At 36.8% G+C, this 15,052-nt stretch overlaps 1 protein-coding gene and 2 non-coding genes across 6 annotated transcripts in view; 2 read left to right on the top strand and 1 right to left on the bottom strand.

Annotated features, from left to right (window-relative positions):
- Csde1 (cold shock domain containing E1) overlaps positions 1-15,052 on the bottom strand; it is a 39,845-nt gene that overhangs the window by 20,357 nt on the left and 4,436 nt on the right. For 3 of the 4 annotated variants that reach the window (XM_020178926.2, XM_020178927.2, XM_074050698.1), the window contains 2 exons: positions 8,733-9,120; positions 1,554-1,688 (listed from right to left, as the gene is read on the bottom strand). In XM_020178926.2, the coding sequence (XP_020034515.1) occupies positions 1,554-1,679 (126 nt within the window). In that variant the 5' untranslated portion in view covers positions 1,680-1,688; positions 8,733-9,120. The remainder of the gene's footprint in view (positions 1-1,553; positions 1,689-8,732; positions 9,121-15,052) is intronic. The other variant, XM_020178928.2, reaches the window with a different exon arrangement.
- Positions 13,019-13,152, top strand: LOC141415315 (U11 spliceosomal RNA). The gene has a single exon (XR_012440291.1). It is a non-coding gene; the product is annotated as a U11 spliceosomal RNA (small nuclear RNA).
- Trnaa-agc (transfer RNA alanine (anticodon AGC)) lies at positions 13,681-13,754 on the top strand. Its single transcript has one exon. It is a non-coding gene; the product is annotated as a tRNA-Ala (tRNA).

Raw genomic sequence — 15,052 nt, 5'->3', positions numbered from 1 at the left:
TGGGGAAGGAACCGCCCTGGATAGAATTTTCACTTACCAGACAAAACAGAATTTCTGGAGCTTAAAATTAAGGTCAAGCAACTACATTAATAAAAGTTGCCTTTATGCTAACTCTAAATTACCAAAAAAAAATTTCAGAATAAATAATTCAAGAGATGGTAACCCCAAAGTACCAAGACTTCCTCAGTTGACTTGCAAGCACTTATCTTAAAGACATTAGTAGAGTTTAGTATAATAAAACAAACTTTCTATGCAATACTTAATTAAAACTACAAACAAATCACAAATCCAAAGTGAGTTAGAAAACTGAAAGACAGGGCCGGGCACCAGTGGTTCATGCCTGTAATCCTAGCGACTCAGGAGGCAGAGATCAGGAGGATCAAGTTTTGAAGCCAGCCTGGGCAAATAGTTTGAGACCCTATCTCGAAAACCCTGAGTTCAAGCCCCAGTACCACAAAAATAAATAAACAAAAACTGCAAGAAAAATTCTTCTATTCTGGTAGTGTCCAATCACGTCACAAGTACATTTAAAAAACCTTTTCACCTGAAAGAAACTATTTACCTTTCAGACACTAATGAAATCTCTAAATAATGTCATCTGTTGATATGATTCACTTCTAAGATCAGATAAATCAAAAGAAAACTTTTTTTTGGGGGGAGGGGGGTACTGGGGTTTGAACTCAGGGGCTCAGGCTTGCTTGGTAGGTACCCTACCACTTGAGCCACACTGCCAGCCCTTTTTTTGTATTAGGTATTTTTAGATAGAGTCTCTTGAATATATGCCCGGGCTGGCCTTGAACTGTGATCCTCCTGATCTTTGCTTCTCAAGTAGCTACTTTAATAGGGGTGAACCAGCAGTGCCGGGCTGAAAAAGGTGCTATCTAAATGCAATACAATATAATCTGTTTAGGCCAAATACTATCTCCATGGCTATTTAATTTTTTAGTACAAACATAAAAAAGAATTATTTTCAAAGTTTAAATGAAACATAAAATAGGACAAAAACCATGGCAAAGGCTAGGGGAATAATTTTACTACAGCAGTGACATCTCCCAATCTTTACAATTACTTTTAGACCTGTGCATTTAAATTTTGATTTATAAGCATTTTCATTTAAGTGAAATATTGGGTAATATGAAAGTAGTATTACATTATCCCCATTTTACTAATGAGGAAACAGCACAGAGAGGTTAAATCACTTGCTGAAATGAAATGGTAGATGATTCAAACCAAGGTCTACCTTCACAGGATGGGTTCAAAACCAGGGCTTCTTAAACTTAAAAGTCACCTGGCAATATGGCTGAAATACAAAGTCACATTCAGTGAGGGCAGGGGTTTGAGATCCTCCATTTCTAGTAAGACCCAAGGTAATACCAATGTTTTTGACTCTTGGACATACTTTGAACAGCAAGATAACTCAAGTTATCTTTCAAAATTCAAGGTGAAAAGAAATGCTTAGGTAAGTTGTGAGGTGAGTCTGCAGGGCATTTTAACCAGAGTAAGTCATGCTATTAACACAAAGATAAGCTGGGATCATTGCTTTCCTGACTTACAGATCTCTGATACGTGGGGGTCCTCTTTTGTTTTTTAGTCCCAGATGAGGTAGAAGATGAAGATAAAGGTAAAGAAAGTGAAGGAGGGGGTGGAGGAGCTGATGACACAGTAAATATGTTCTCCATTTCAAACAGCTGTGGTAACATAGCATAATGTTTATAACTATGATTAATAACAATTTAACACATTTGGCATGCAACCTGCATTATTTATTAGGCTACTTTAGCAAAATATAATTCGTGTAGTCGGATTTCTATTATTTAGGAAATGCATAGCATTAGGTTAAACTGAAAGGTATTTTAAATACATTAAACAGGGTTGGCAGAGTGGCTCAAGTGGTAGATGCCTGCCTAGCAAGCATGAGGCCCTGAGTTTGAATCTCAGTACTGCCAAAAAAAAAAAGAAACTTTCTATGTATCAAATACATTAAATAATCCAACCCCATGTTAGCCACAAGTTTTGAAATGTCATAAACACTCTAGTGGTTGGGAGTGAGACTATTCAGCTCAACAATTTTATATAAAATGTAGCATTTTCAATTACTGGTCTCCCTAAAGGTACACACAGATAGTCCAAAAGGGGTGTGGGAAGAAAGTATCAGAACTACATCTTTGCCTAGAGATAAAAGTTAGCTTTTATGAATATTTACTATGTATTTACAGTAGAAGCCTGAGTTGGTATCTCGTATGGTCACAGGTCTCATATTACCCAAACTGGATAACCCCATCAGAGGCTGACCGCAAAGCCTTCTTAATTGTTTCCTTTCTCAGCATATTATAGTTTAAATGTTCAGCTAAGTGGCCATGTAAATTTAATTACCTAGCTTAACTATCTTCACAGATAAATGGTTGAAAAATATTTTTGCAGAAGAAATGAACCAAGCCTTGTATGCACATATGAATAATAAAAGAAAAATGAAAAAAAAAAAAAAAAAGAAAAATATTTTTGCAGAAACTTAGAAAACAAAGCAAGCACAGGTGAAGAGCACAGTTGACACTCTATTCCAAGTACTAGTTATTCAACCTCTTTTTGAAAGAAATGACTAATTAATGTGATCTAACAAGTATGCCAAAAAGTTAAGACCGAGACTATAGTATGGACTTGTGTATGTGCAATAAAACACACTACATGTATATTGTCCCTGAGATTCAGGATAGTATTTAGAAAAAAAATTTTTTAAATTATTTCTCCAGAGAGCAATGTATGTAGCGAAAAAGTTAACAGGAAACTATTTTCATAATATTGCTTTTCTCTTCTTTGTGCTCTTTATTTCTAACACTGTTTTACAAATACACATATTGACAATCTATGTTTTTAATTAAGCTTGAGGACTATTATTAGACAACTGATTTAGATCATAACTTTCAAAGCTGTGCTTTTTACATACTTTAGACCACAGTCTTCCTATATAAATAAAAAACCAACTATATGATCTGTAATACAAAAACCAGAAAGCTGCAAAAAAAACCAAAACCAAAAACCCCACTCATTGTCCAGTCTCTATTTCTGCCAGGTAGGAAATAAGAATCCCATGTTTCTCCCCAAGGGGAAACATTAACCAGTCAAAAGGGACCAGAGTTAGCATTTTCTTCTAAGACTTGCTCTCTAATAAGGGGTATTGGAATTTAGGCTGTACTGCTCGAGTCTTATCTCACCCCTAAAATGTATACCAAAGCTGGGTGCTGGTGGCTCATGCCTGTAATCCTAGCTACTCAGGAGGCAGAGATCAAGAGGATTTGAAGCCAGTCTGGGCAAATAGTTCACAAGACCCTATTTCAAAAATACCCATCACAAAAAGGGCTGGCAGAGTGGCTCAAGGGGAAGACCTTGAGCTCAAGCCCCAGTACCACAAACAAAACACCAAAATAGAATTAAAAAAATCCTCACAGTATCTTTGCTGACTTGAGCTCTTTTATTTTTCAAGAGAAGACAATACCATTCAAACAACTTTAGATATGGCAATATGTTAACACTTGTCAAAGAATTCCTAATAAATTGGCTGAACTGTATTTTTATGGCATTATAAATTACTTCTTCACCAGCACCACCAAATACCTTTTAAGAAATGCCATTAAACAAAATGCAAGTTATTACAAAACAATCAGATCAAGCAGAAGATCAATGGACAAAGTAAGTTCAATAAAAGAGTAAGACAAAGAAAGAACCAGTAAGTAAACATTATTTGGCTTTAAAAAAAAAAAGGGGGGGGAAACAACTTCCCACAAATCACTTGCTTCATAGCATATCAAAACATAATCCAAAATGGAATAAATTAAATGCCTTAATTACTAAAAGCAGATGTGTGTCTTTTCAACAATGGAAGAGGGACTTCTAGATTTGAAACCAACTGAAAAAATTGTGAAAGATGCTTGATTATATAAAAACTACAAGCGTTTATAATTACCTAAGGAAAATGAACAAATATTGGTATAATAATAAAGAATTTAAATAACTCTGTAGAATTACCAGAATATATGCTTCTTGAAGGCTGTTACTTTTTGTTCACAGCTAAATCGCTAGAGTCTACGTAAGTAGTGCTTGGCATATTTATGAGTACAAACACTCATTTGTTGAATTACTAAAAGATACTAAGACAAATGAACAAACTAATGAATTAATTTTGAAGACCATTCATTAAATATTAAAAATACAAAAAAAATTTGAAACATCAGAAATATGAAAAAAACCCTTCAATTCTGGAAATAAGAAAATCCAGGTAAGGGCTAGAAAGGCTCACATTCTTAACCACTGTCTTATTCATTCACCCAGAACCTGAATGCCTACAATGTATCAGTACTTAAGGACAGTTTCATCCACACAGGAGTAAACACAAGTTATATAAACTTTCTACCCTTTTCTATATACTTACTTTTAAAACTAAAGAAGTCATTAACAAAACTAATCATAAACATTTTGGGGGGGGTGGTACTGGAGTTTGAACACAGGGCTTCACTTGCAAAGCAAAAGCTCTACAACTTGAGCCACACCTCCAAGCCCTTAATTTTAATAAAAGCAGAACTGGAAAGAATCACAGATGAAATTTACACTTCACTCTTAATGCAAGATATCCCTAAAGAACAGAAGTCAAAAGACTACTTTTGAGTCCTGGTTCTCAAGTACAGTTACAGTTACTTTCCCTGGGATTGTTTCCTTAAATGTAAAGCCATATTCTAACGAATTCCGAGTTCCCTTAAAAAATAAATATTCTATGTTTGCAATTTCATTCTATACCTCTGGGGGAAAACTGTTTTCCTACCCTAGTCTGCTTGACCTTTACTGACAAAGAACTGCTAAGAAAAGGTAGTTTATTTCACTCAAAGGCAGTTTTAGAAAAGTTCTGCATTCCTAATCTAAGCTTATCTTCCCTTGTCTAAGGCCTACTACCACCCTGAATGTGACCTGACTCATCTAAACTCATCTACTATAACTTCCATGTTTTCTTTCAGCTTCTTGAATGCAGTATTTTCATGCTAACTATTCTTTCTGGATAGATCCTAAATAACTAATCCTTAAAGTGCATTTCCCTGCTATTTTTATTGTACCATGACCAACAGAGTACTGAGTGATTATTTCTCTTGATTCTGCAGACTGAGGTTTTATTAACTTTGTATATATTTTTAAAAAAATCCTCCATATAGTTTAACAAACTACATTAGTGAAATCTGGCTCTAAACATAGTACTTCTATAATCCATCATTTTTTTCCTAATAACTATAACCTACTGCTTTTTCTTTTGTTTTTTGGTAATACTGGGGTTTGAACTCAGGGCTTTACACTTGCTTGGCAAGAGTTCTACTGCTTGAGCAACTCCACCAGCCCTAACCTACTGTTTAACTACTTTTGCTGGTTAATCTGGATTTCCAACTTAAAGAAATTAATTTTAAATTATTTTAAAAGTTTGTAGTCTTTCAGTCATTCTTTGTCCTATACTAATATCCATCTTAAGTGTTGTTGGGATGGTTACACAAGTTACTTCATATAAAAAGCCTAAAATAACTGCTTGGTATATAAGTACTCACTATCTACTTATTACTGGGTCTTTGGAAAAAAATAGAGCAAGGAAGAATCAGGCACATATACCTAGAGACCTTTCTAAAATCAGTCTGTCAGTCAATGCCTTTTAATAATTTATTACCCAAACAACATTTCTCCATACTGACTATTATAAGATATTCTGTCAAACATCCTTACTGAAATGTCTTTCTTAGTTTTTACTTATTGGCTCCTAGATTTTGCTAAGATGGGGAGAGCAAGTTCATAGTTTTGTTGACTTTGAAAAATTAGGACATTTTCCCTACCAAACAAATTTTTCTTTTTTTTTTTTTTTTTTTTTTTGGTGGTACTGGGGTTTGAATTCAGGTGTTCTACTATTTAAGCGACTCTGCCAGCCCTCAAATAAATTTTTCGTGTTTTTCTTTCTTGCCATTTTAGGGCTAATTCTATTCTTCTGTATTTATTCATTCATAATTATATACTACTTCTAACACTTTTACAAAAAATCCTTTAAAACCTGGGGTTCTGTTGCATTACCAAATCTGTTTCCTTATCTGTACCCCTTTCGATGGGAACGTTTCACAGCTATATAATTAGAGCATGTTTGGTAGCCAGTATCCTCTGCCTCAACTGCTGCAGCTTGTTCCCAAGTATGTACATAACTAAAGTTTTAGACAGCAATGACTAAATAAGGGCGTCCTTATTTATATATTAAAAATGTTCATGTAGCAAATATTCAGAATATAAAGATTGGTTAAACAAAAAAACCTGTAATAGAAGCATTTATAACTACTCTTTTGTACCACACTCCCCCCACCTTTTTTTGAATAGTCTCCCTGTTTTGCTCAGGCTGGTCTTGTGGGCTCAAGTGATTCTTCTGCCTCCCTAGTAGCTGAACTACAGGTGCATGCTACGACACCAAGCCTCTTTTACCCTTTTGAATCATAAATATAAAACTGTAATTTCAATTTAGTCTATCTTCTTCATCTAATCAAACAGAAATCACAGTCTAAAAATATTTTTAAAAATCAAATGAAATACAAACAGAAATGGTGTATGATATAATTATCTTAAAACTAATTATTGTTTATAGAAATAAATTAATTGGTACCCCTGGCAGTTTTCATTTTCAGTTGTTACAGAATAATTTTCGTCCACAATGAAGACACAAACACAACCTTTCAATAAATCAGATATAGGCCAAATGCTTTCTGAGATGAAGTTTTAATGATTTCTTTCTGAATCCCAAGCCTTTATTTCTATTTATTTTAGAAAATCCAGCATTTAATGATTAAAAAGGAAATGCTTAGGTGGGCGCTGGGGCTCACACCTATAATCCTAGCTACTCAAGAGGCAGAGATTAGGATGATCGAGGTTCGAAGTCTATCATGGCAAATAGCTTGAGAGACCCTATCTTGAAAAAACCTATCACAAAAGGGCTGTTGGTATGGCTCAAGGTAAAGGCCCTGAGTTCAAATTCTAGCAACACACACACACACACACACACACACACACACACACACACACACAAAGTGCTCTTCATAATCCTAACCCAAAGATAGCTACTGTTTAACATTCCATAAGCATACTGCCTTCAATTTCAGATTATCATCTAATAACACAATAGATTTCCACAATGTATTTCAAATTTCAACAAGTTTCCACCCAACCTTCCCTATTTCTGTGAACAACAGGTTTCTAGCTTGGACAGTTGCATAGACTAAGTCATTCTCTCTAGGCTTATCTTCACATTCCATTGGTCACTAAGACTTCCTTCTTACCATTAGAATAACTAATATTTATCCTCTTCTCTATCAATACACTATCATTTATATCTTTAGTCTATCCACTGTTTTTAAAAGATCTTTCAAGGCCAGGTGCCAGTGGCTTATGCCTATAATCCTAGGCTGAGATTGGAAGGTTAATGGTTCAAGGCCAGCCTGGGCAAATAGTTTGTGAGATACCATCTCTAAAATAAGCAGAGCAAAAATAGACTGAAGGTGTGGCTCAAGAATAGAGTGACTGCTTTGCAAATGTAAAGCCTTGAGTTCAAACCCCAGTCCAACAAAAACAAAACAAAAAATTTTCCAACTTATTCCTCAAATATAAATTATTTCATACATATTAATTTTAAATTAATATTTTATATTATACATTTGAACTTATTATCAGATATAAGATCTCAAATAATTATTTTCAAATTTATGTTGGTTTTAAACTACTTTAAACTCTAAAGCAATAAAGCTATATCACACTTGTAAAACAAAATCCATTAAGCCCTTGCCAATAAACCATCTGATGGTTCCTCTACAGAATATAGCCAAATATACTGGGCCCTTCAAAATGTGGATCCAGTAAGCCTTGCTGTCCAGTTACTCTCCCCACCCCACAAAATTGTATTCTCTACTCTATTCCACAATAACTATTCAATACACATGTTAATTTTCTAATTCTGTTACTTTTGTATTTCTACCAAAAGACTCTTCTCCCTCTTAAAGTGATACTCTCATCTTCAAATATCCTTCCCTCCAAGGCAACTGCTCCTTCAGTTACATTCTTATTACCTTGAGAAGTTCCTCTCTTTCGCCTTTATTAAACTGTAGTATTTTGTAATGAGGTGCTCTGAATCATAAGCCCATTAACACCTTATTCATTTGTTGTTACATTCAAACACAAGCAATGCTTAACAATACAGTGAGCATGTGAACCATCCATTCATAAATCTGCAGTAAATGGCAGTCAGTGGCAGCATGTAAGTACTGGACGGCTCCTCACTCACAAAGCTAACACTGGAAAGCGTGAGAAGAAATATGTCAGTACCAAAATAACACCTAGGTTTCAAAGACTTCTGTACAAAGACTACAATGGCTTATCTATTTGAAACTTCTAAGTAGTACAAATGAAGCTTCTCTAAGAGACTAATTAATCAAGAGACTGGCATGTATTAATATAATATTTTGTGATAAATCCTAGTTCTGAACATAAATACTGTCCTATCTAACAAGAGGCAATCAATTAATCTAGTATTAATATTTTTATACTAAGTAATTGCGAATATAAAAATTAGAGACTAAGATTTTACATATGGCCAAATAATTAGGAAATTCAGAATTACAGTATGGGGTTTGAACTATGGACCTTGTGCTTTATGATTGATTCTAAACAAAAGAAAACTACAAACTTACCTCGCAGTGATAATCTAATATTGCACTTTCAGTAGTATTTGCTGATTCTTCTTTTTCAGCACAAGTTTCAAAGGATGAAAGTTGCTAGTATTAAAAAAAAAGAGCGAGAGAAAATGATCTACCAAGCTAATAAAGAATACGACTGCTGCTGCACCAGGCAATCTCACAGTACAGCACTGAAGAAAACAAAGACTACTAGCAGCGTTGGGAAGTGCTCTTTCAAAGCTGTTGAGTAGGCACAAACTTCTTGTTTCAGATCAAGTGTTGTGTCTTCAACTTAAGTGTACTCTTCTTTGGTCTTGTTGGTTGTTACGAGGTTTGTTCCTTGCCTGATCTGAACTTGAAGCAGCAGTTTCAGGTGGTAAAGTCTGTTCTGTTACACTTCATACTAGAGGCAAAAAAACGAAGACATTAAGTATAACATACATAACAGAATTAGGAACAGAGGGTGGGAAGAGGGACAAATTTGTAATCAACTTAGAATTACTGGGTAATATAGGAAACTTGGGAGGCACTCTCATTCGACAGTACTCGAGAAATTATTCAAGCAACTATAACCACCTTTTCTGGCATCACACACGCAAGACCTCAAACTATTCCAGAACTTACTGACCTCCCATCCCAAATAAGCTGGAAGCTACAAAGCATGATATTCAACTTAGTACAAAGCATTTCAAAGGCATCTAACACTGGTTTTTTTGAAAATAGAAAAAGAGTTTACAATCTCTTTAATGGGATTTTGTAATCCCATTAGAGTTTATAATCTTGCTGAGTTACACTTGGGAGAAAAAACAGAATGTAGAACAAAATGTCAAAAATTAATTCCCTCAGCTAATATCTGGATATCTACATGTCACATAATATACTAGAAATATGCCAGATACTGGCGGCTCACACCTGTAATCCTAGCTACTTGGGAGGCTGAGATCAGGAAGATCAAGGTTCGAGGCTAGCCCAGGCAAACAGTTTGGATATAACCAAAGCAACGTTAACTCTGGAATTAAAAAATGAAAGAGAGAGTGTAAAATAGGTACAGTGTGTGTATGTGGGGGGGCCCTTGTGGGAGGGAGAGGAAGAAGGAATGGAGATGAAGTTGAGGGAATATGGTCCATAGGATTCATATACATATATGAAACAGAAATGATGAAACCTCTTGCAATTGCTTTAAGTGAAGAGCAGGGAGAGTGTTGTGTGGGGGATATGGTAGGGGTAATTTTACCCAATGTGTACACGGTTAAGGCAATGAAGCCCCCTGTACAACAAATATATGCTAATAAAAATGAAAAATGTAAAAAACAAAACCCCAAAATAACCAGATCAAAATGGACTGGAGGCATGGCCCAAGCAGTAGAGCACAAGCCTGGAGTTCAAACCTCAGTTCCACCAATAAATAAACAAATAAATAAATAAATAAATATCCAACCTACCTAAAAATACTACTTATTATTCACTACTATATATAAGCATCAAAGCATCATGGTGAGCACAGATAAGTAAGACAAAGAATTTGAGATGAACCTGGGGGGCGGGGGAGAAGGCAAATTCTAGAACAAAATAAACAGCTGAGTGCTGTAGGCACAAAATATCACATAAGCCAAGCCAAAATATGCCACTAAGTTCTAAGTTCCTTGAGAACAGAAACCACGTATTATAAAATTTTCCTAAGCCTGGCATCAAGGAAGGTTCTCTGAATGGCTATGGCAACAAGTGTGGCTTGCTTCAGAGGAAATCAACAGGACAGCCTGGCTAGAAGAGAGAGCTGGGGGTGGAAAGCAGATATGTGGTGTGACAGGTGTAATGGAACCAAATAACACTTTAACTTAATACAACAGGAAACAGAGCCTTAGTTCTTAGTGAAAAAATGGTATTAGTTAAAATCCTATGAGAGACTTAGTGAAGGAAACGAATCTCATTTGAGCTGTTATAGTAAATAGATGAAAATGTCTATAGAAGAGAAATATATTTAAAAAAACTTTTTAAACCACAGAATCGTTTTACACTACTTGCAAAATAATGATTTTTTTGGTACTGACTCCAACATTAACTCTCCCTGTTGACTTTTTTTTTAAGACAGGGTCTAGCTAGGAATGGTGGCTCTTTTCCGTATCTAACATTTCATAACTTTATACTGTTGCTATAAGTATCAAATATTGCTCAGTGGTGTAGAGTCCATGCTTAGTATGTGCAAGGCCCTGGATTCTACCTCCAGAAAGAAAAAACTAAAATGCTACCCATCTGCTTTTTCAACTTCACTTTGATCATCCTCCTATTCCAACTAGAGGAGTCTTAATGCAACAGTTCTCCAACCACTTGGAAGCTTTAAATATCTACTCCCAGTCTTCTCTTGGAGTAATGTACCTTGAGGCTTGAGGCTGGGCCTCTTCTTTAACTATCTTGATTATTCCCTTTCCATTTCCATACCCAGTATTTCAAGCCTTATTAGTATTTCCCTAAAAGTATCTTATGTATTCATCTCTTCTCCAAAAGGCAAGAGTCCAATAAACAAACTTGCCAGCTTCTCCTGCTGACCTTTTCCATCTTGTCACACACCACTGCCAGACTGACCTATGAAAAATTCCAATTTCATCAGGGTGCTGTGCCAAGCACCTGTAGTCCCACCTACTCAGGAGGCTGAAGTAGGCTCCCTCAAGCCCAGGAGTTCAAAGCTAGCCTGGACAACATAGTAAGGCCATATCTCAAAATAAACAAACAAATAAATAAAACCTTGTGGTTTTTTCCCAGCACTCCAGATGGAGGTTCTTAATCCCGACTATCCTCCGGACTCAACCACATGTGCAACTTTAAAAAAAAAATAATAATGGGGCTGGCAGAGTGGTCATGCCTGTAATCCTAGCTATTTGGGATGCTGAGATTGGGAAGATCGCAGTTAGAGGTCAGCCTGGACAAATAGTTTTTGAGACTTTATCACCAAAATAACCACAGCAAAATGGATTGGAGGTGTGGTTCAAGTGGTAGAGTGTCTGCTTTTATATAAAGCCCTGAGTTCAAACTCCAGACCCACCAAAAAAAATTCCATGAAGCCTAGGTCCCAGAGAGAGATTAAACTAAATTTACTAGCTAGGTTAGGTCTCAAGCATGGCATATTGTCTGCACATTCTCTCTCCCAACATGTTTCTCACTTGCATCCCCGGGGTTAAAAACCACCATTCAAGCCTGGTGCTGGCGGCTCACACCTGTAATTCTAGCTACTTGGGAGGCTGGGATCAGGACGACTGCAATTCAAGGCCAGCCCCAGCAACTAGTTCTCGAGACCCCCATTTCCAAAAATAGCCAGAACAAAATGGGCTGGAGGTCTGGCTCAAGCAGTACAGCGCCTGTTTTTTGCAAGTGTGAAGCCCTGAATTCAAAACCCCAGTACCACTGGTGGAGGGGGGGGGACCCACCATTCAAAGTAGGTTTCTCTACCTTTCCATCTTTACTTCTTTCTACTGCTTCCCAGTTCTTCTCTAAATGATGTCCATTCCTTCCCCCAGTCCTTAAACATAATTCTTGGGATGTTCTCAAACTCGATCATTCTTTGACCACTGCAACATAGACTCCATTACTTTTTTTTTCTTTTTGAGTTGCTGAAGACTGAAACCAGGGTCTCATGCATGCTATGTAAGTGCTCCACCACTGAGCTATACCCCCAGACCCATCATCTTAATTCCCCCTAAGTAAGGCAGCAGTATGTCTACATCAATCTTTTTGGTACCAAAATCACTTCTGCACTTTGTTTACTTCATCTTCTAACTATTTTCAAATTTCTCTGAGGCAAACTCAAGTTTAACTCTTTGTCATTTTTTGTTTTAGTGGTAATGGGATTTGAACTCAGGGTCTCACACTTGCTAGGCAGGTGCTGTTACCACTTTTTTATGATTTTTTTTTTCAAACTAGGGTCTTGCAAACTATTTGCATGGGCTGTCTTTGAACCACGATCCTCCTAATCTCTGCCTCCTGAGTAGCTAGGATTACAGGCATGAGCCACTGGGGTCTCACTTCAAGTTTAACTCATCATCACCCTTTTAGTATCTACCTAACCCAGTATTGCTAAACAACCACAACATAAACTACTATGTGAAAAGGGTAGTTAATCCATAATAGGCAAAAGGACACCACAGTTCAAGTTCTATCAACTTTAACTGACATCTTAATTATCCAATCAAGAAATAATTTCCTAGCTGGACACTGGTGGCTAACACCTATAATCCTACTTAGGAAGATTGTGGTTTGAAGCCCACCCGGGCAAATAGTTCACAAGACCCTAGCTTGAAAAACCCATCACCAAAAAGGGCTTCTGTCGTGAGTGACACATGTAGGGCAACTTGATTGCTCTGCATGCGGAATCTACATCAAGAGATTTTGGAAGCATAATTTTTTGGTATCTGGGCAGCTGGTGATAGTTGGTCCTAGCACCCTAATAAAAGAAAAAGAAAAAAAAAAAAAGAAAAACTCATCACCCTCACACACACAAAAAAGGGCCTGGCAGAGTGGCTCAAGTGGTAAGAGCGCCTGCCTTGCTAGCGTGAGGCCCTGTGTTGAAATCCAAATGTGCCCAAACCAAAAATTTCCTTCTTTCCCTGCTTCCTAGTTTTCCAACCTACCCGGACAGGTGGGCCACCATTGCTTTTTGAAATGCCTTCCCTTTACCACTAATAAACTCTACAAAAAGAAAAAGGAAATAATTTCCTTTTAAAAATGTAAACTTGGGCCAGATGCTGGTGGCTTATGCCTGTAGTCCTAGCTATTCAGGAGGATCATGGTTCAAAGCCAGTCTAGAGGGCTGGTGGAGTGGCTCAAGAAGAACGCCTTTCTAGCAAGCATGAAGTCCCGAGCTGAAATCCCAGTACCACCAAAAAGCAAAACAAGACAAAAAACAAATAAAAGCCAGTTTGGGCAAAAAGTTGGTGAGACCCTATCTCAAAAATACCCAACATAAAATGGGACTGGAGGTATGGCTCAAGTGGTAAGAGCACCTGCCTAGCAAGCAGAAGGCCCTGAGTTCAAATCCCAGTGCCCCCAAAAATAAATAAAACAAGACTGTGTATAGTGTAAGAAAAAATCATGAAGAAAAACAATTGTCAGTAGGATTAACCCAAACTAGGGTTTGTGTTATGTTAAGAACTATCAACTCTGTTGTCTGGACACTTCCAGAATCTAAAGTCTGCAGTACTACAGGGCCAATCTTAGGGCCTGATGAGGTCTATTAGGATCTTTTGAAGTTCAAACAAACTTATCAACAATCATGATATGAGAGTGGCTAAATTAGTATCTTCACATCTATGAGATTTCTAGAGTTAACATTTAAATAAAATTAGCTATCTACTCATGCAAACATTATTAACATCCATTAGTGATACTGACAACTTCTTTTGCCTTAGCCCTCTGACCATAAATGCATCTCCCTTCAATCCCTCCAAAGTTAAGACATTTAAGACTAGGGACCAATTCAAGAGTGTCTCCCTGACTGCTAAGTAATCAACTCATTTTTCCTTTACTCAAGATGGAAATAGTATCATTAGTTAGTTATCAACTATTATGCTTTTCAGGACTTAAAAGCTAATTCCTATACTTGAGGTGAATACAAATGGCTGCTCCTCATGGCACCCACCTTAAAATTATCACCACCTATTATTTACTATCTTCCTTAGCTGTTTTATCTCAAATGCCTAGCAGAAACCAGGGACATAGCAGACACTAAATTAATACAGGCTGAACTAATACATTAGTGTAAGAAAATCATCTAAACTGTATCATACTACCCAGTTTATCATTCTGCCAAATTATTATTGAAAGTATGACAGCACTTACTTGGGGCGAATGTTAATGAAAGGCTTAACCAATCTATAAAAGGCTCCCATCTAACGCACTTCCTTCAGGGAGCACTGTGTCCCTTTCAGAAGAAAAGCAAAGACCCATATGGGTGAAGTTTTCCACTGCTGACTATTTCAATGAGCACTATACTTAAAATTTCTCAATGCGGGAAAAAGCTGCCTTCACAGTTTTTCTTTTTTTATTTTGGTGGGTCTAAGGTTTTGAACTCAGGGCTTTGCATGTGCAAAGCAGACACTCTACCAATTGAGCCACACCTCCAGTTCATTTTGCTCCTTATTTTTGGAAATGGAGTCTTACAAACTATTTGCCTGGGCTGGCCTAGAACCACGATCCTGCTGATCACAGCCTCCCAAGTAGCTAAGATTACAGATGTGAACCACCAGCACCCACCTTCGGTTCATATTACTTGATGCATTAGCATATCTGAAGTCCAAGTATAACACGTGTGCTGTAACTGAAGTTACCTAAGAGGTCATAATTCACCT

This window comes from Castor canadensis, chromosome 12 (genome assembly GCF_047511655.1).
Source record: "Castor canadensis chromosome 12, mCasCan1.hap1v2, whole genome shotgun sequence".
Lineage (NCBI taxonomy): Eukaryota > Metazoa > Chordata > Mammalia > Rodentia > Castoridae > Castor > Castor canadensis.
This window is presented reverse-complemented; position numbering and strand designations above follow the sequence as displayed.